The sequence below is a fragment of the Hypanus sabinus genome, chromosome 6 (genome assembly GCF_030144855.1).
Source record: "Hypanus sabinus isolate sHypSab1 chromosome 6, sHypSab1.hap1, whole genome shotgun sequence".
NCBI lineage: Eukaryota > Metazoa > Chordata > Chondrichthyes > Myliobatiformes > Dasyatidae > Hypanus > Hypanus sabinus.
Window position 1 is genome coordinate 28,048,557 of NC_082711.1, and position 22,184 is coordinate 28,070,740.

Consider the following 22,184-nt stretch of genomic DNA (forward strand, 5'->3'; position numbering starts at 1 on the left):
TCGTGATGGCGGAGGTCACGCTCAGGGTAGCGTAGTGGTTTGCGCAACACTTAACAGCGTGACAGGTTGAAGATCACAGTCTGATTCTTGCCGCTGTCTTTAAAGGAGTTTGTCTGTTCTCCCCATGTCTGCATGGTTTCCTCTGGGTGCTCTGGTTTCCTCCAACGTACCAAAGATGGATAAATTAGGGTTAGTAAATTTTGGGCAAGGTATGTTAGTGATGGAAGCCTCACAACACTTACCAGCAAAATCCTCACTGATTTGATTTGAAACTGTATATTTTGATGTACACACGACAAATAAAGCTAATTTTAAAAATATCTTTAAAAAACACTGCTGGAGCAGTCAGCAACCTATCTGATACATTGTACAGTTGAGATCTGGAAGCATGAATCCTAGGGCTTTGCCTGCATAAACACATCCCCATCTCCATCGTTCATCAGAAGACATTGGGAAAACAAAGCTACTTCTGGGGAGAGGAGACGGGACGATCAGTTTTTGTTACTCATTGACAGAAGCTGGATATTGACGCAGCCACAAAGAAGGTAGGCCAGCAGCTATACTTCATTCGAAGCCTGAGGAGATTTGGTGTGACAACAAGGGCTCCAACAAATTTTGAGAGTTGTACGGTGGGGAGCATTCCGACCGGTTGCATCACTGCCTGGTGTGGAGGCTCCAGTGCACAGGGCTGAAAGAGGCCGCAGTGTGTTGTAGGCTCGGCATCATAGGCACAATCCTCTCCAACATCAGGGACATCTTCAAGTGTCAGTGCCTCAAGAAAGCAGTATCCATCATTAAGGATCCTCATCATCTGGGGCACTTCCTCTTCTCATTCCTACCTTTAGGCAGGAGGTACAGGAGCCTCACTCAATGCTTGTGGACAGCCTCTTCACCCCGTGCCCCCCACCTTCAGATTTCTGAAAGGTCCATGAACCCATGAAGATTACGGCCTCACAATTACGCTTATATATTATTTATTTATTTATAGCAAAACACAGTAATATTTCATATCTTGCACTAGATGTCTGCAACAAAATGACAAATTTCATGACAAGCAGTGTATCAGTGATAATAAACTTGATTTGGATTCTGAAATTTGGAAAGTCCTGAATGGCCTTGGGAGAGGTTTATCAGGCTGTTGCCTGGATTGGGGTGTGTTAGCTAGAAGGAGACGTTGCAGAAACTTGAATTGTTTTCACTAGAGTGCCAGAGGCTGAGGGAAAACATAGAAGTTTATAAAATTATGAGGCATGGATAGTCAGAGTCATTTTCTTGAGTTGGAGAGCTCAAATTGTAGAGGGCATAGTTTTAAGTTGAGTGGGAAAGGGTTTAGAAGAGATGGATGAGGCAATTGTCTTTTCATACAGAAGTGTCTGGAACGTGATGCTAGTGAGAGGGAGGGAGAACCTGTACAAAGAAGACAGTTTGTACCTGCAATGGAGGGGTACCAACACCCTCGATGGGAAGTTTGCTAGTGCTACTCGGGAAGGTTTGAACTAGAATGGCGTTTGTCAGTATTTGGCCCATAAGCTTTTAAACCTTTCTTATCCATGCACCTGTCCAACTGTGATCACTCTATCTGCTTCAACTGCTTGCTTTGGCAGTTCATTCCACGTACACACCAATGCTTGAGTAAAAATCCCCCCTGGCTCAGACCCTACACACCTACATTCACAACACTTTTCATGCCCTCGATCTTCTCAGTAACTTTCAATTCCCTGGTCCTGACCACCTCAACTTCACCATGGATGTTCAGTCCCTATACACTTGTATCCTCCATCAGGAAGGCCTCAAAACACTTTGCTTCTTTCTTGACAAAAGAACCAACCAACCTCACCCTCCTCCATCTGGCAGAACTGGTCCTCATCCTGAACAATTTTTACTTGGGCTCCTCCCACTTTCTCCAAACCCGAGGGGTATCCATGGGCACTCGCATGGGTCCAAGCTATGACTGCCTCTTCGTCAGGTATGTAGAATAGACTTGTCCTCATCTTAAGAAATGAGCGGTTTGACTATTTTCTAAATGGAGAGAGAATACAAAAAAACTGAGGTGCAAAGGGACTTGGCAGTCCTTGTTTAGGATTCCGTAAAGCTTAATCTGCAGGTTGAGTCTGTGGTGAGCAAGGCAAATGCAATGTTAGCATTCATTTCAAGAGAGAACTCGAATATAAAAGCAAGCTTGTAATGTTGAGATTTTATGCAGCATTGGTGCGGCCTCACTTGGAGAATTATGAACAGGATTGGGCCCCTTGTCTTAGAAAGGATGTACCTGTCCAACTGTATTTTGAATGTTATCACTCTATCTGCTTCAACTGCTGGAGAGGATTCAAAGAAGATTCATGAAAATGATTCCAGGATTGAATGGCTTGTCAAATGAAGAGTGTTTGATGGCTCTGGGCCTGTATTCACTTGAATTCAAAATAACGAGGGGTGACCTCATTGAAACCATAGAGTGGGTGTGGAGAGGATGTTTCCTGTGGTGGGAGAGTCTGAGACCAAAGCCTCAGAATAGAGGGGAGTCATTTTAGAATGGAGATGAGGAGGAACTTATTTAGCCAGAGAGTGGTGAAGCTGTGGAATCCTTTGCCACAGGCAGAGGCTGAAGACTGCAGCACCAGCAGTGAGGACCAAGAAGATGTGGACAAGGGAAGCACAGGACTGCTTTGAATCGATGGACTGGACTGTATTCAGGGATTCATCTTCAAACCTGTGTTGTTACCGATTTAATTAAAACCTACGTGGATGAGTGTGAGCCCACAAAGACTTGCTGTACATTCCCAAACCAAAAGCTGTGGATGAACTAGGAGGTACGTAGTCTGCTGAAGGCTAGATCTGTGATATTCAAGTCTGGCGACCCAGGTCTGTACCAGAAAATCAGGTATGATTTGAGGAGGGCTATTTCAAGGGTGAAGAGACAATTTTGAATGAGATTGGAGGTGACATCAGATGCATGGCAACTCTGGCAGGGTCTGCAAGACATTACTTCCTACAAAGCAATGGTTCACTACCAGATGAACTCAATGCCTTCTATGCATGCTTTGAAAGGTAACACAACTTCAGCTGTGAAGCTCCCTGCTGCACCTCATGACCCTGTGATCTCTGTCTCAGAAACTGATGTTAGGCTGTCTTTAAAGAGAGTGAACCCTCGTAAAAGCATAAGGCCCTGACGGAGTACTTGGTAAGGCTCTGAAAACCTGTGCCAACCAACTAGCGGGAGTATTCAAGGACATTTTCAACCTCACTGCTACAGGCAGAAGTTCCCACTTGCCTCAAAAAGGCAACAATTATACTAGTGCCTAAGAAGAATCATGTGGGCTGCCTTAATGACTATTGCCTGGTAACACTCACATCGACAGTAATGAAATGCTTTAAGAGGTTGGTCATGACTAGATTGAACTGCTGCCTCAGCAACGACTTGGACCCATTGCATTTTGCCTAATGCCACAACAGGTCAATGGCAGACGCAATCTCAATGGCTCTCCACATGGCTTTAGACCACCTGGACAACACAAACACCTATGTCAGGATGCTATTCATCAACCATAGCTCAGCATTTAATACCATCATTCCCACAATCCTGATTGAGAAGTTGCAGAACCTGGGCCTCTGTACCTCCCTCTGTAATTGGATCCTCAACTTCCTATCCAGAAGACCACAGTCTGTGCAGATTGGTGATAACATATCCTCCTCGCTTATGATTAACACTGGTGCACCTCAGGGGTGTGTGCTTAGCCCACTGCTCTACTCTCTATATACCCATGACTAGGCATAGCTCAAATACCATCTATAAATTTGCTGACGATACAACCATTGTTGGTAGAATGTCAGGAGGTGACAAGAGGGCGTACAGGAGTGAGATATACCAACTAGTGGAGTGGTGCCGCAGCAATAACCTGGCACTCAGTGTCAGTAAGACGAAAGAGCTGATTGTGGACTTCAGGAAGGGTAAGACGAAGGAACACATACCAATCCTCATAGAGGGATCAGAAGTGGAGAGAGTGAGCAGCTTCAAGTTCCTGAGTGTCAAGATCTCTGAGGATCTCACCTGGGCCCAAAATATTGATATAGTTATAAAGAAGGCAAGACAGCGGCTATACTTTATTAGGAGTTTGAAGAGATTTGGCATGTCAACAAATACACTCAAAAACTTCTATAGTTGTACCATGGAGAGCATTCTGACAGGCTACATCACTGTCTGGTATGGGGGGGCTACTGCACAGGACCAAAAGAAGCTGCAGAAGGTTGTAAATCTAATCAGCTCCATCTTGGGCACTAGCCTACAAAGTACTCAGGACATCTTCAGGGAGCAGTGTCTCAGAAAGGTAGCATCCATTATTATAGGCCTCCAGCACCCAGGGCATGCCCTTCTCTCACTGTTGCCATCAGGTAGGAGATACAGAAGCCTGAAGGCACACACTCAGCGATTCAGGAACAGCTTCTTCCCCTCTGCCATCTGATTCCTAAATGGACATTGAATCTTTGCACACTACCTCACTTTTTTTTTAATATACAGTATTTCTGTTTTTGCACATTTTTAAAATATATTCAATATATGTAATTGATTTACTTATTTATTATAATTATTTTAATTTATTTATTATCTTTTTTCTCTGCTAGATTATGTATTGCACTGAACAGCTGCTGCTAAGTTAACAAATTTCACGTCACATGCTGGGGATAATAAACCTGATTCTGATTCTGTGGAAGCCACATCTTTATGTATACTGGGCAGAGGTTGATAGATTCTTGATTGGTCAGGGCATGAAGGGATATGAGGAGAAGACAGGAGACTGGGTTTGAGAGGAAAATTGGATCAGGCATGATGAAATGGTGGAATAGATATGATGGGCCAAATGGCCTAATTCTGCTCCTGTATCTTATGATCTTCTGATTGTATGAACTGTCTAGGCTCAAAGGCTTCCCCTGTTATACTCCCTAACTCTTCCTCCGCTACAGTCGTGACGGCACTGGGGCTGTTTCATGCACCCATTCTGAATTTGTTAGTTTTATCAATTTTGCCTCTAATTAATGTCTTCTAGTTTTTACTTCTCAGCCCAGGGGAAAAGACAGAGTGCCCATGTCCTCAAAGAACCTAGAACAGTACAGTACAGAGCTTCTTAAATGTTTCTAATGTATTTGCCTCTAGCACCGTCACTGGCAGTGCATTCCACGCACCCACCACTCTCTGTGCAAAACAACCTACCCCTGACATCTCCCCTATATTTTCCTTCAAACATGTTGAAATTATGCCCTCTTGTATTTATGCCCTATTGCATTCTGGGGGAAAGCCTATAGTCATCCACCCATTCTATGCCTCCTATCATCTTGTACAGCTCTTGTCAAGTTACCTCTCATCCTCTGTTACTCCAAAGCCATAGCTGGCTCAACCTACCCTCATGAACTTATACACCTCTACAAGGACAACAGTTCCTCGATACATGAGCAGAAAGTTTATCTGACAGAGAACCCATGCCAATCCAAGTCCTGATGAGACCATCTGAGGCAGCAAATGAGTACCCTTGCATCCGTCCCGCTGTTTGTGTTTCTTGCACAATGGATTTAAATTGAAACACATGGGTTGGAGCCAGAAGGCATTAATCCGCAAATACATTGAACAGCTTTCCTTCCTGGATTCCTTCAGGTGTGCATGGTTAAAGGTTGACACTCAAACCCCAGCAATACTTACAGATTACACTGTAGACTTCACTCTGCCCATCCATCAATGTGACTCAATAGCAACTCACCCAAGTATTATGTCTGCCGAACATTTCTATTTTCCGCACCAGTTATTATTATATCCTTCCCAGGGGAGACTACAGATGGACAATTTCTGAACATTAAACATAAGACGTACAGGCGCCACTCAATGATATCTAAACTGATCCTCCATAACTCATGATTCCCTTAAAGTCTAAAATTCTATCTCAACCTTCAATATAGTAATGACTCAGTCTCCACAGCTCTCTGCCATAGAGGATTTAGGAACATAAAACATAGAATTGGACCTTGAAGGAAGGAATTGGACCTTCAAGTGCTACTTGTGAAGGTTTAGAGTGGCTTTTGTTAGCATCCAGCCTATAAACGTTTACACTCTTCCTATCCATGTACCTTTTAAAAAGTTTTCATTTTATCTGCCTCAGCTGCAGACTTTGGCAGTTCATTCCATATATACACCAAACCTTGTGTAAAAACACCATCCTTCAAATTCCTCCTCAGTCTTTCTCCCCTCATCTCAAACCTATGTCTTCCAGTTCTTGATTCTACAACCCAGAGAAAAAGACAGGCTACATTCACCCTGCCTTTGTTCCTCATAGAACATAGAACGGTACCCTTCAGTACACAATGTTGTACAGACCTTTTAACCTTCCCTCCTTTGCAACCTTCTATTTATCTTTCATCCATGTGCCTCCACAATTCCTGTGCCAAGCACAATGCCAAGTTATTCTATTTATTTTCTGCCTGTACATGATATATATACTTCTGTTCGCTCTTTTTAAAAGCCTCTTAAATGCCAATGTGTCTGCTTGCACCAATGTCCCCAGCAGTCCGTTCCAGTTACTGTACCTGTCACTATGTACGCAGCTGTGGAAAAAAAATGCCTCACATGCCTCACCTTCTCACCTTAAATACATGTCCTCTTGGTCCTGATATTTGTTCCTCGGCAAAAGGATTATGATTACTCTAATTACCCTTTTCGTAAGTTTATACATTCTTATCAGGTCTCCTCTCAGCCTTCAGTGCTCCGGGGGAAATAACCCAAGTTTGCCCGTCCTCCCTTTATCCTTCAGGTAATCTCTCTCATTGTTCTAAATGAAATCCAAAATGCTGGAAGAATTCAGAAGTCATACAGCAATTAAGACCATAAGACATAGGGCAGAATTAGGCCAGTCAGCCCACTGAATCTGTTCTACCATTCTATCAATGCTGATTTAACTTCCCTCTCAACCCCATTCTCCTGCCTTCTCCCCATAACCTTTTATGTCCTGACTAATGAAATACCTATCAAGCTCCGCTTTAAGTACGTCCAGTGACTTGGCGTCCAGAGTCATCTGTCGCCAACGAATTCCACAGTTTCACTCCCCTCTGGCTAAATCCTAATCTCTGTTCTAAATGGACGTCCTTCTATTCTGCGTCCAAATTGGTCAGTAACTACTCTTCAGTCTTTCCATCCAGGCTGGGTTGATCGACAAGCTAGCACTCGGCCTCATAAAAAAACAGACAAATGTTAAAGAGATGGCATGGCGGCTGCCCGTTGCACCATAAGGCACGGAGAGGAACAACAATAACAGTCCTCAGTCTGGACATCTTCATGCCCTGATCCCTGGTCTACTTAGGCATTCTCAGCTTCGCACCTCTACCAGCAAGAAGGAAAAAGGCAATGGGTGTATGGGGACATCTTCCGCCAGCAGGTTCTCCTCCAGCTCACACACTACCTTGACCTGGAAGTACATCATTCGTTGTTGTCTCTGGGCCTAGCTCATGGAACTCCCTCTGTCAGAATTGTGCAGAATCTACAGCAGAAAGAGCACAGGCAGAAGTGAAGGCAACTTGCCATAGTTTTTACACTGGGATGGACTTGTCAGTGACGCGCAGGTTACATGAATAAATGGAAAATAAAACAAAAATACTGTGGATCAAACCACTGAGGAAGTGCAGAGCTGCAGGTCATCTCCATCCTTCCCTCCTGACTTGGCTCACAGGATGGAGGTCTGACATTCGTCTCTTGTGAAAAATGCAGACAATACCATTAATGAAGTCAACAGAACCAAACTTCAGAAGTGGAGTAATGCAGCTCAAATAACACAGTGAACTGGAGGATGATCTTAAAACAATGACGAGTTCGTAGTCTGAAGGAATTATCCAACGAGGAAGGTGCCCGTATCCTAGTTTTATCATTACTGACATCTCATGAATGTATCCACTAATTCTCTGAAAGCTACAACTGCTTTGATTCCACTGCCCTTTATAGTGAGCAGAAAACACACTGCCTTTAACAGCGAATGTTTAACAGGATGAACCAGCCAAGCAACTGAAAAATGCATTACGGTTAATTTTGGCATTCCATATATTTTGTAAAATGGAATGCATTGTAAGCAAGATACCTGCTCTCAGACATATCAGCCTTTATTTTGTTGAATTCAGACTTGTTTTAATGGTTAGCTACTGTCCGTGCTGAATCTCAATAGGATGCATATCTCTGCAAAAACCAAATCCAATTACTGATTCTAAAGCAGTAACTCCTGAATATTTATATTTAATCCGTAAGGATGAGCTGGGAAATTTTCACAGGTCACAGAGCAGTTTTCAGTTGCTTTGGCAAAAGAAATACACAATTCTTTATTTACCCTGCCTTTACCTTGATTAAAGAAAATGAAGATCCCATTGGAAGCAATTACTGCATGTCCTGTTAAGTGGAAATCACTTGTCTTGCAAATCTTTGGGACTGTGCCTAAAAGTCATGAAGCCACCAAATTGACAAAGGTTTCAGAACAGGAACAATCTTTCATAAGTTCACCAAAAGAGCCATTCAGTGACTTCAGGAAGGAGTAGGAGGGGCAATGCATATACTCCTGTCTACATCACTGTTGTTGAGGTTGAGAGAGGAGAGAGTTTCAAATTTCTCATCATGAACATGGCACATATTAACTCCAATTTTCCAGACAACCTCGACCCACTGCAGTTTGCCTGTTGCTGAAACAGGTCCATGATAAACACCATCTCCCTGGCCCCACATTCAGCTCTGGAGCAGTAAAGACACCTACATCAGCTCTTGTTCACGGAGTACAGTCCTGTCTTCTCATCACCAAATTCAGGATCCTGGGAATTAATGCCTCTCTCTGCAACTGGATCTTTGGCTTTCTGACCAACAGACCACAATTAGTAAGGATAGGCAGTAATACCTCTGCCGTGATTATTCTAAATACTGGTGCTCCACAAGGTTGCATTCTTAGTCCCCTACTCTATTCTCTGTGCACTCATGACTGTGCTTCTGCACCAGCTCCATCTACAAGTTTGCAGATGATCCAACTATAGCAGGCTGCATTTCAGCTATCAATGAGTCAGAGGTACAGGAAGGAGATAGAGAGCTTAGTGAAATGGTGTCATGGCCACAACACTTTTCTCAATGTCATCAAAGCAGAAGAGCTGCTCATTGACTTCGGAAAGTGGGGCTGTGCACGTGCTCCTGTCTACATCAATGGTCTTGAGGTTGAGAGGTTGAGAGTTTGAAGTTCCTGTGTGTGAGCATCACCAGTTGCCTGTCCTGGTCCAACCATGATGAGGTCACAGACAAGAAAGCTCACCTACATTTCTACTCTCCTCGGGGGTTAAAGAAATCTAGCACATCTTAGATGTCTCTATCAGTTTTTATTGATGCTCTGCAGAAGCATTCTCTCTGATGCCTGTTGGCTTGGTGTGGCAATGGCTTCGCACGTGACCGCGAACTGCAGTCGTTTCGAGACTAGTTTATTCAAACTTCACGGCGCTGGCATTTAATCCCTAGTGCCCACCCTCACTGGGCGGAAATGACGTCAGAGGTGCATTACCAAAGTCTCCCCCCGTGCGCTAGCTATTTGTGAGCCGGTTCACCTGCACAGGAAGTGGATCGCCACATAACCCTCTCTCAGAACCGGCGATACACCCCCCAGTGTCCACAGTCTGCATCAGCCTCTGTTTGGGAGGTCTGCCTCTGCGCCGCGGTGCCTGAACCTCGACCGGCTGCGCCATGTCCACATGGGCAGGTTTGAGTCGGTCCACTGTGAAAACCTCCTCTCTCCCCCCAATGTCCAGAACGTACGTGGAGCCGTTATTGTTGATCACCCTGAACGGCCCCTTATACAGCCGATGTAGCGGTACCCGGTGTCCGCCCCTTTGTACAAACACAAACTTACAGTTCTGCAGGTCTTTGGGTACATGGGTCGGGGCCCGTCCGTGCTGTGAAGTCGGCACGGGGTCCAGGTTGCCGAGCCTCTCGCGTAGTCTGTCCAGGACTGCTGCGGGTTCTTCCTCTTGCCCCCTTGGGGCTGGTTTGAATTCTCCCGGGACGGCCAAGGGTGCGCCGTACACCAACTCAGCCGACGAGGCATGCAGATCCTCTTTGGGCGCTGTGTGAATTCCAAGCAGGACCCAGGGAAGCTCGTCCACCCAGTTAGGTCCTCTCAGGCGGGCCATGAGAGCCGATTTCAAGTGACGGTGGAAGCGTTACACTAGTCCGTTCGACTGTGGGTGGTAGGCAGTAGTGTGGTGTAGCTGCGTTCCCAACAGGCTGGCCACAGCCGACCACAGGCTGGAGGTGAACTGGGCGCCTCTGTCGGAGGTAATGTGGGCCGGTACCCCGAAGCGTGCTACCCAGGTTGCGATTAGTGCTCGGGTGCAGGAATCGGCATATGTGTCGGTGAGCGGGACCGCCTCTGGCCACCTCATGAACTGGTCTACTATAGTGCTCCTCGGGACACTGGAAGGGGGCCCACAATATCCACATGAATGTGGTTGAACCTCCAGTAGGTGGGTTCGAACTGCTGCGGTGGGGCTTTAGTGTGCTGCTGCACCTTGGCTGTTTGGCACAGCACGCATGTTCTGGCCCATTCACTGACCTGCTTACGAAGTCCGTGCCACACGAACTTGCTGGAGACCAGCTGGACGGTTGTCCTGATAGATGGCTGCGCCAAACCATGTATGGAGTCAAAAACTCGCCGCCTCCAGGCTGCCGGGACGATGGGGCGAGGTTGGCCGGTAGCCACGTCCTCTCACCTGGGCCTATGAGAAAGTCCTGCAGCTGCAAACCCGAGACTGCGGTCCTGTAGCTGGGCATTTCGTCGTCTGCCTGCTGCCCCTCCGCCAGTGCTGCATAGTCCACCCCCAGGGATAGGGCCTGGACAGCTGGTCTGGAGAGTGCGTCCGCCATGACGTTGTCCTTTCCCGAGACATGCTGGATGTCCGTCGTGTACTTGAAGATGTAGGACAGATGTCGCTGCTGGCGAGCCGACCAGGGATCGGACACCTTCGTGAACATGAAGGTCAACGGTTTGTGGTCCGCGAACGCGGTGAACGGACTGGCTTCTAAGAAGTACCTGAAATGCTGGATTGCCAGATACAGTGCCAACAGTTCCCAGTCGAAAGCACTGTACTTGAGTTTGGGTGGTTGTAGGTGCTTGCTGAAGAACGCCAAGGGTTGCCAGTGCCCCTCGATGAGCTGCCCCAGCACCCCACCAACTGCTGTGTCAGATGCATCCACCGTGAGTGCGGTCGGAACGTCCGTTCTGGGGTGCACCAGCATAGCAGCATCTGCCAAGGCTTCCTTGGCTTTAACAAAAGTGGCCGCAGCCTCCTCATCCTAAGTACTGTCCTTGCCTTTACCCAACATCAGGGTGTACAAAGGGCGCATGATACGGGCTGCTGAGGGGAGGAAACGGTGGTAGAAGTTCACCATTCCAATGAACTCCTGCAGGCCTTTGACCGTGTTGGGCTGGGCAAAGTGACGGATCGCGTCTACCTTGGCGGGCAGAGGTGTTGCCCCGTCTTTGGTAATCCTGTGGCCCAGGAAGTCGATGGTATCGAGACCGAACTGGCATTTGGCCAGGTTGATGGTGAGGCCGAAATCACACAGGTGGGAGTAGAGCTGGCGGAGGTGGGACAGATGCTCCTGACGACTACTGCTGGCTATAAGGACGTCGTCCAAATAGATGAACGCAAGGCCCAGGTCACGTCCCACCGCATCCATTAGCCGCTGGAACGTCTATGCGGCATTCTTCAGGCCGAACGGCATTCGGAGGAACTTGAACAGGCCGAACGGGGTGCTGAGTGCTGTTTTGAGGATGTCTTCAGGTTGCACCGGGATTTGAGGGTACCCCCAGATGAGGTCTACTTTGGAAAAGTTTCTGGCCCCGTGCAGGTCCTGTAAAGTCCTGTATGTGCGGCACAGGGTAGTGGTCTGGAGTTGTAGCCTTGTTCAGTCTGCGGTAGTCACCAAATAGTCTCCAACCCCCAGCTGCTTTGGGCACCATGTGCAGGGGGGAGGCCCATGGGCTGTTGGACCTCCATCCTCGAACTCCTGCTTCGCCAGGTGGAGTTTTTCCGGGGGGACCCTTTGTGCACGGATGTGGAGTGGTGGTCCCTGGATCGGGATGTGGTGCTCTACCCCATGTCTTGGCATGGCTGCCGTGAACTGCGGTGCCAGAATCGATGGAAAGTCTGCTAGGATTCTGGTGAATTCATTGCCCGACAGCGTGATGGAGTCCAGGTGTGGAGCCGGCAACTTGGAAAGTCTTGGCATGCACCAGTCTTTTCCCTTGCAAGTCGACCAGCAGGCTGTGAGTTTGCAAGAAGTCCGCCCCCAGGAGTGGTTGGGCCATGGCGGCCAGTGTGAAGTCCCACGTGAACCGGCTGGCACCGAACTGCAGCTGCACTGTGCGGGTGCCATAGGTCCGTATCGTGCTGCCGTTTGCAGCCCTCAGGGTGGGTCCTGGCTTTCTTTTGCGGGTGTCGTACCCCGTTGGGGGCAAGACGCTGATTTCCACTCCGGTGTCGACCAAGAAGGGGCGTCCTGACTGTTTGTCCCAGACGTACAAGAGGCTGTCCTGGTGGCCAGCTGGCATAGTCATTAGCGGCAGCTGGCCTTGGCCCTTGCAGGGCGGGCGACAACGGTGGGCTTCCGTGTCCCACCGCTGGTGGTAGAAACACCACTGTTCACTGTCCTCCTCATTCCTGCCTCTGTGTTGTGTGTGCCCCCCTGCCGGGCCTGGTCTGGTCTGCTGTTGGGCGCGTGGCCTGGTAATCTGACCGACGGACACCACGCTCTCCCTCTTCCCTCCCACAGCACGTCTGCCCGGGCCGCCACCTTCCGGGGGTCGCTGAAATCTGCGTCGGCCAGCAGCAGATGTATGTATTCGGTCAGTTGCTCCAGGAACGCTTGCTCGAACATGAGGCAGGGCTTATGTCCATCTGCCAGAGCCAGCATCTCATTCATCAATGCTGACGGCAGCCTGTCTCCCAAACTGTCCAGGTGAAGCAGGTGGGCACCTTGCTCACGCCCTGAGAGGCCAAAGGTCCCAAAGAGCAGCACTTTGAATGCTTCATATTTGCCTTCTTCCAGGGGCGACTGTATGAAATCCGCAACCTGAATTCACTGCTGAAGGCAAAGGAATGGACCTGCAATTCTACTGCTACCACAAAACAGCAAATTTCTTGACATGTGCCAGTGATAGCAGACATATTATCAGACAGGGACTACCGCCATAACAAGGATGGAGCTCCCCATGTCCTTACCTCCACCCTACGAGCCTCCATGTTCAGCAATCATTCTCTGCAAATTCACCTCTCAGCTTCTCACTCCATCACCCCTTCCATCTTCCCCATCCAACTTCCCCATCTCCTGGCTTCCCCTATCAATTGCCAGTTTATACTCTTTCCTCTCCCCCACCAACATTCCTACTCTGGGTCTTCCCCTTTTCTTTCCTGTCCTGAGGAGGGGTCTTGGCCTGAAATGCCTCTCTGCAGATACTGCCTGACATGCCGAGTTCCTTCAGTATTTTGTGTGTGTTACTCTGGATTTCCAGCATCTGTCGAGTCCCCTGTGCTTGTGCCAGGGATAATAAACCTGATTCTGATTCCAAAGATTTTGATTTGCAACAGTTCCTGAGATGAAGGATTGTGCTTGTCAGGTTAGGCTGGAGAAAATGGGGTTATCAATGTATTAAATTAGTTTTGTGGTGATGTAATACTGAAATACAAGATCATTATAGGTTTAGGTAGGTTAATGAAAGCAATTAGTAAATGGTTCAAAGACCAGAGGGCACAGATTTAAAGTTCTTGGCAGAAGCTATAAAAGTATTTATTCACAGAGAGCAGATATGAACCTGAACTCAGTGTGTGAAGGGATGGCAGAAAGAATCAATCTTGTCCTTCAGGAGTAAATCACATGGGCATTCGAGACAAAATAACTTGTAGGTCTATGGATAAAAGTAAGGTGATGAAATTAATGGGACGATATTGCCAGGATCTAGCAAAGGCTGAAAGAAAGATGGCATTGTGATGCAGCAGGAGCTGCACAGTTCTAGCGATCCAGGTTTGACCTGAACCTTGGGTGCTGTTTATATGGAGTTTGCTCTTTTCCCATTTGTGCCGGCTTCCTCCGAGTGCTCCCACTTCTTTGCACATGCCGGTGGGTTAACTGGCAGCAGTAAATTACCTTTTGCTGGTAGGTAAGTGGTAGTGTGCGAGGGGAGTTAATGGGAATGTAGGGGGAATTAGAAAATAGGATTAATAGAGAATAAGTAGGTTGATTGGCAGTGGGATGAAGAGCCCGTTTCAATGATTCAAACACCAAATGAACCTTTTCTCTAAGATTCTCTGACTCTTTTGTATAGAGGACTGAACATTCTTAACAGTGGTTTCAGAATCTACTTTTTGTACTGGTAACTGTCTCCTTCCCACCCGACTTCCCCTTCACAGGTAATGTTTGAGATCAAGGGAATGCAGCTGCTAGAATCTAAAGCCGGAGGAACTCAGCAGGACAGTCAGCATCTATAGACGATTGCACATAGCCACCTATTGGTAGCAGAGGAGGCCAAGGACAGGCATGTCAGTGCAGGCAAGGAAAGGAGAATTAAAATGGCTGTCAATCAGACATGCCAGTATGGAAGTGGGAATGTGCCTGCATAGGTGCTGCCAGTCCTGATGAATTCCTCCAGCTTTCTGGATTGTGATTTATTTATATAATTACCCTTTACTTTTTACAACAAAACACAGCCCAGTTGACCACAGAAGTCCACCCCACCACTGAGCACATCTACAAGGAGTGCTGCCCCAAGAAAGCAGCATCCATCGTCAGGGACACCCGCCATCCAGGCCATGTTCTCTTCTCACTCTTGCCACTGGGAAGGAGGTGCAGGAGCCTTAGGTCCCATACCGCCAGGGTCAGAAACAGTTATTACCCTTCAACCATCCGACTTCTGAAGCAAAATGGACATCTTCACTCACCATAACACTGAGCAATCACTGAAGACAACCTTCAGACTCACTTTCAAGGACTTTACAACTCATGTTGTCAGTATTATTTATGACTTGATTCTTTTCGTATTTTCACAGATTGCCAGTCTTTGTGTGTAGTTTTTTGTTGATTCTATTTCATTTCTTTGCCCTACTATGAATGCCTGCAAGAAAATGAACTTCAGAGTAATTGTAATATATGGCGAAAAATATGTACTTCGATAATAAATTAACTTTGAACTTTGATATTGTGATCTTCTGTTTAAAGTTGACTCCCCTCCTAATTTGTCAACATGATAGTTTCAGAAATTTGAACTTTCTCAATTGTTGAACCAGATTCACCTACTGATCTTAACCTCCTAGGTTTTGCTAACATGCACTGAGAGGTTACCGGAGTTATATCTCCTACTCTTTCACCTAGAGCATCTCCTCAAACACCAGCAGCTGTGAACTAATATTCTTTTTGCCAAAGTTCCACTATTGACCCTGTGTTAACGAAGCAAGACCCATTCTTCGAGCCCCACATTCACACATCGTGGCTTTCATTTCAAAAGACTGGCAAGAGAGATTTAGTGGTTGACAGCCTCACTTTAGCCTTTGATCAGCAGATGAACGCTGGGATCTCTTATGCTAGGCTTCGAAATTTTTTTTGCACAGACAAAGGGGGCCTTGGCCTCAGAAGCCAGGCTCGGGTTCTTTCAGAGCAAACTCTTTGCTTGCCTCTCGTTTTGACAGCCTGGGAACGACCAGCCCAGCAGGGGCTAAGGTGCCCACTCTGCCCTTTGATCTCTCCATTTGAACAGAGGACAAACCTCCAGGTCAGAGCATTTCAAACCTTATGGACCACGGGCAAAAAAAACATAGTGGAGGCCCACTTAACGGAATGCTTCTTCTGCCCAATTCACATGCCTGCCTTTGCATTGTACAAACATTAAGCCCATGGTTTGAAAAGCAGCTTTACGATGTATGGTCAAAAGGTTAAAAAAAGATCTTCAAAATACCCTTTACAAATAAATAGACAAAGTTGCTTCAGGTTCAAGATGCTTCAACATTTTCCAAACTGGTAGATAGAAAATTTCTTTCCTCTTCTTCAGAAGAAAACTCCATCCACCTCCGGTCTAATGGTACATTGAACCTTTCAGTTACTCTGCTCTCAGAAAAATAGCTTTTCCGTTTAGTAGCCATTAATCGCACTCAACGGTTTCGCAGCGCCTGGCCTTTAGTTTGGAATGAACAGCCACAGCGGAGACTGCGGTAGTGCAAATAGCCACAGGTCACCAAGCCAAAGACAGAATCTGCCTCGAACACATTCTCATTTTGCCCGCCTGTGGTTTCCAAGAGCAACAGTCGCCACAACACCCGAGCGCGTATGTGCTATGAAGCAACAAAAGAAACCATCGACTCTCACCTTTGCCCATCCTATTCAGAACCATGTCAATCAGAATGTAGGTCCCTGTTCTTCCAGCCCCATCACTGCCAACGATAAGAAAGGAAGGGGGGGGGGGAAGACAGAAAAAGATTGCTTATCAGCTCCACGTTATTCAATTGAAGAAAACAGCTGCCGTCATCTCTCTCACTTATCGTTCTTGCAGAGTGTGGGGGCAGGGCTGGGAGATGGCCCACTGTTCCATCAGCTATTTATTGGGGAACTACTGCTGATGATCAGCAAGTTGGGGTCAGTTAATATGGCTCCCTTTCCCCAACCCTTTGATTAATTAAAAAAAGATCACAGAGGAGCTGTACTTGCCTGCAGTGAACAATTATCGGACATGAGCGTCCCCTGTAGCACTTGTTCACTTTTCTGCAATGAAACAGATAAGACTGAATTTGAATAGGCAGCATTATAACCTGGAATATTTACTTGTAAAAGCTCACCTCTGACAAACAACTCAGCCTGAGGACGTGTGTGTGTGTGTGTGTGTGTGTGTGCATTATCTTTGTACAGCGACGCACCTCACCCTCAATCGAGCAAAGTGACCAAAAACATACAGCGATTAGTGATACAAACCAGCCTTCAGCTCGAGAGAGAAGCCACCATGCAAACCGTTAGCAAGCAAAGGTCAAAGGTCGTTAGAGGCCAAGGAGAGGACCTTTTTTGCCCCACCCCTGCATTGTTCCCTGCTGCAGAGTCACAGTTTCCAATGATCACTTTTGTGACTATGCAACTGGGCTCATATTACTAGCTGCAACATCACAAAAATGACACTGGCAACTGTTAATGAGCTGGCAACATAAGGTTTGTCCATTTAAAGAGTGAACACTGTTAGTAAATTCTGTAGCGCACAGCAAGAAAACACATCAGCTGAGGGAAATATCGAACAGAATTTCAAATTTAAAAGAGTCTTTCATACGCTCAGGTTACTTTTTGCTCTGTTTTTGTCTCACACTTTCCTTTAAAGTGTAAATTTGCTCCCTCTTGAGACACAGAGTAAATGAATTAGACATATCAGTTGTCGAACTGCAGTCAGAAGGTACAGCCTCTGCTGCGTTACCTGAACTTCTTCATTGCGATGCCAGTTACGAATTGGCAGTCAACGTCCTCACCAGCATTCGAATCTGGCAAAGCTGATGCTTAAAACCAACGTTTCAGCACGTTGGCACACAACGTCTACCCGTGAACTACTGATCGATCTTTTCGTTTCACTGGTGATGCCCCACAACGCCCCCGAGCTCCCTCGGAGCAGCTAGTGGCGGCGGTGGGGGGGGGGGGGTGGGAATTAAATGAAGCGCACACTGGGATGAGGTGCAGGGTGCTGTCTGGCTGCTGTACCTGCGGAAGTCCAGGAGGGACCGAGTGGATGAGGGGACGGCATGGTCAAGCCAACTCAGGAAGTGGAACTGCGTCACTGTGCGGGTCTCGTTGGTCTGCAGGTTTTTGAGGTAAAAGCTTCGTACCAGGAAGTCTTCACACCAGATGTGCTCCGAGACGAGGTTAACCTGAAGTTGACAAAACCTTTTAAAATTAAGGGGGTTATTACAAAAGTCCACATCATAGAAACAGGTCAAATAAAAGGGGTAACACACACAAAATGATGGATGAAGTCAGCAGGCCAGGCAGCATCTATGGAGAGGAATAAACAGTTGACATTTTGGGCCAAAACCCTTCATCAGTCCTGATGAAGGATCCTGGCCTAAAACATTGACTGTTTATTCCTCTGCACAGATGTTGCCTGGCCTGCTGATTTCCTCCAGGATTTTGTGTGTGTGTGTTACTCTGGATTTCCAGCATCTGCAGACTCTCTTGTGATCAAACAAATATAGTTAAGGATTATGGACAGCAGGCAGGAGAAAGGGTTTGGAAAAAAACCCAACCTTGATTAAATGGCAGAGCAGGTTTGATGGGCGGAATGGCCTAATTCTGCTCATATACCTTATGGTCATTCAGGGTCATGCTGTATATTATCTTCTTCCTAATTCATCCTGTCAACCTAACTCTCTACTCGCTGTATTTATCTGTTTTCTCCTTCAGAATTACTTGCCTCAATCATGAGTGCCATTCCAACATTCACTGAGTAAGAATCTACTGGATTTACTGGTGACTATTTTACACACGTTTCTTCATTATATACTTTGTTACACATGTAAACAGCTCCTTGAACTCCTTGGGTGGTTCCTACTTTACATTAACTCGGGACTGCAACACGGATTTAAAGGTGATAGGATCTAGAATTTGCACAGAAACAGGTCTCGCAATCAGTCCATGCTGTGTTCATGTTCCCCATGATCCTCCTCAGTCCCATCTTCTATCTGATTAGAATATGTAGGAGGGAAGTGAAGGCAGGCTCCACCAATACCACATGCTGCATGGTTCTCAAGGCAGTGTGGCTTCTGTCTGCGGTGCAGTTTAACTTACTCAAGATCTAGAAATCAGAACAAATAATCTGCTATCCTCCCCTTGTATGTGTATACACACTCTGAGATTGTACATAATTTGCAATGACCAACTAACGTGCCATCTTTGGACTATGAGGGGAAATCAGAGAAGCTGGAGGAAACACACATGGGCCTGGGGAAAACGTACAAACTCCTTACAGATAGCGGCAGTAATTCGTACAATTATTCATCCAGATTTACTCATTTACAGACATTTATGTTGAAACCATACATAAGCTTTCATAAGGATATCAAGAGTGATTTTATCTTCCTAACAATACAGTCATACAGAACAGAAACAGGCCCTTTGGCCCGTCAGATCCATGTTGACCATGAGCAGGCCATCGATACTAATCCCATTTACTTGGTCCACAAACTTCCCGTGCCTGAGAGATTCAAGTCCTTGTCTAGATACCTAATAAATTTTTGGGGGTCTTTGTCTCCACCACCCCCTCAGGAAGGTGCATTCCAGATTCTAACCCCCCACCAAGGAAAACCTCTAAAAGATTAGAGTAGTTTTGTCACATGCACATCGAAGCATAGAGTGAAGTGCATCATATTGCTTCAACAACCTACTCACTCTGAGAAAGTACCACAATGCTTCTGGCTCCAACATAGCATGCCCACAACTTACTGACCCTAACCCCTATATCTTTGGAATGTGGGAGGAAACTGGAGCTCCGAGAGGAAACCTATGTAGTCATGGGAGGACCATACAATGTCTCTACAGACAGCAGCAGAATTGAACCTGGGTCGCTGGCGCTGTAATGGCTGTGCGCTACCATCCGCCCATATACTACTGTGCTGCCCATATATTACAATGTCTCCCTATATGTGAAACGGGAGAGAGAGGACCTGTGGTATGTCAAATTACTGGGTGAACGAGTAGTCTTTAGGGTACTGCAACTCTGTGTCTTTATTAAGTGCTTCAGTGCTCGGTGGGGGGTGCCGATGCTTTTTTGCTGGTGGGGGAGGGGGGGTCATTGCTTTAATGCTGCTAATGTGTGGGCGGGGGAGCTGGTGTGGCTTTGGGGTTCTAACATTTAACTGTCATTCATTCTTCGGGGGTATCCTCTGTTTTCATGGATGCTTGCGAAGAAGAATTTCAGGATGTATATTGTATACATTTCTCTGACATTAAATGTACCTATTGAAACCTAGCTTGAACCTTTGATATACTTTTACCTTGGAGAGAGAGAGAGAGAGAGAGAGAGAGGGAGAGGGAGAGGGAGAGGGAGAGGGAGAGGGAGAGGGAGAGAGAGAGAGAGGATGAATACTGTTTGAAAGATTGCATAATCATAGTTAGAAGAGAGTCATGAAAAGAAAGTTAAGAGCTCAGTGGTTCACTGAGGTGAGAGTTGGAGGGATCCAGGTAGGTCTCATGGACCATCTGAGCTGAAAAGAGATTAGAAGGAACTATGCATATGGAATTAGGCTGGGAGAATTTTAGAAGCTGGTTTGACAAGCTTGGGGGAATGAAAGAGATGGGAAAGACAGTTCATTGGATGGCTCCCCATTTTACTAATGTGCAGACCTGGGAATATAAGAAAGGGAAGCACTGGGAGGCCATTTAGCTCCACAGGACACAGGAATCCATCCCACAGCAAGGTGAGCAGAAACACCAATGGGATGTAATGCTCCAGAGCACAACAGGCAAACACCATGGCCATTCAAACTCACAACAGGCAAATATGAGTTGCTGTCCCTTTCATGCCAGATCATTCATGATCGGAGTACTTGGGGAATGGGGCCCACCTACAATTTCCATTCCTTCTCTCTCACAGATACATTGAGTGACTACTGTTTTACATTCATGCTTTCTGAGTCAAGGTTTATGGGATGCACTCACTACCTCGTCAAATAAAACATTTTGACAGTTTCGAAGTGTCATTAAATATTTTTTATATTTTCTGTTTCATTTTAGTTAGGGATCGCATTAATCCGAGAATCATTTCAGCATCTCCTCAATCTTCTACTAGTTTGTCCTCTGTTCAGCTTTCTTTCACGCACTGGAATTAAATTTTGATTGTAACACTGCGACTCCATAGCATGCTGTAAAGCATTGGCTTAATTCCATAGACAATACAATAATGGTCCTGAATAGGACATCAAGTTACTGGTGGTGATTGAGGTAATTGTTGTTCCTTTCCATTTCTTTAGCATTTTGTCTGTTTTTTTTTAACCAGGCCAAATTGCTAGCTTGTTGCTCAGCCCAGTACGATTGGAAAGTACACAAGGAGCTGGCCGGATTCGAACCCAGGATCACTTGCCTCAAAGTCCGGTGAGGATGCCACTACACCACTGGCTGGAGATTGAAGTAATGTAATATCTGCGTATTTAAGATTTGGCGAATATAAACACGGGACAGTAATGTGAAATTAGAAAGATTAAAAAGCCGTCATTCAGTGAACAACAAACAGTCTGCTAGAGGAACTCAGTGGTATAAGGTGGCATGGTACAGCAACCCGGGTTCAATTCCCGCCACTGTCTGCAAGGAATTTGTACATTCTCCCCATGATCGCATGGGTTTCCTCACACAGTCCAAAGTTGGTAGGCTAATTGAACATTGTAAATTGTCCTGTGATTAAGCAAGGGTCAAATCGGGGGATTGCTGAACAGCGTGGCTGGAAGGGACAGTAGGGCCTGTTCCATACTGTATCTGAATAAATAAATGAGAGGAAAGGAACTGTTGAGGTTTTGGGTCAAAACCCTGCATCAGGACTCAGTGAAATTGTGACATCAGGTCCCTCCAGTAGATACATAGTAAAACTGAGAGAGGTATGCCGGCTGGCCGGGACACATGGCACCAAGCCAGCTAATTAAAATAATACTCTGCAGATAGGTACTGTCATCATGACTAACTTTGTCTGTTGAAGATTATGTTCAGCTAGCAAACAGTTCATTTTTAATGTTGCTATGAATATTAGAGTCAGATTGAATGAATGAAGTACAGTGGATTCGAGTTAATTGGGACGTATCGGGATGAGTACATTTTAGCCCAATTAGCCAAAGTTTCATGGAAATAGTTAAAAAGGTATAAAAAAGAAAAACTACTGTTTAACAAATTATGTATTTTAAATAAAATACAGAACAAATTATAATACTATCAATAGTACTACATTACTATAAAACCATGTACTAGTTCCTTGAAGTTATCGGTGGAGAAATTCATCCAGTGTTCACTGCCATGTTCTTTTGATTGGCAGTAAATGAACAAAATCAGCACAGAAACCTGTTGCAGATAAACGTAAATAAAGGACTGCCCTCATACAATTTTTGAGAATTGTGTCCTCCAAATCTTAAATTTCATTGTCACATTCAGGATG

At 46.1% G+C, this 22,184-nt stretch overlaps 1 protein-coding gene across 2 annotated transcripts in view; it reads right to left on the reverse strand.

The window, feature by feature from the left end:
* ptprn2 (protein tyrosine phosphatase receptor type N2) overlaps nucleotides 1–22,184 on the reverse strand; it is a 1,015,920-nt gene that overhangs the window by 17,204 nt on the left and 976,532 nt on the right. For both annotated transcript variants that reach the window (XM_059971881.1, XM_059971880.1), the window contains 3 exons: nucleotides 17,756–17,922; nucleotides 16,733–16,786; nucleotides 16,394–16,458 (listed from right to left, as the gene is read on the reverse strand). In XM_059971881.1, the coding sequence (XP_059827864.1) occupies nucleotides 16,394–16,458; nucleotides 16,733–16,786; nucleotides 17,756–17,922 (286 nt within the window). The remainder of the gene's footprint in view (nucleotides 1–16,393; nucleotides 16,459–16,732; nucleotides 16,787–17,755; nucleotides 17,923–22,184) is intronic.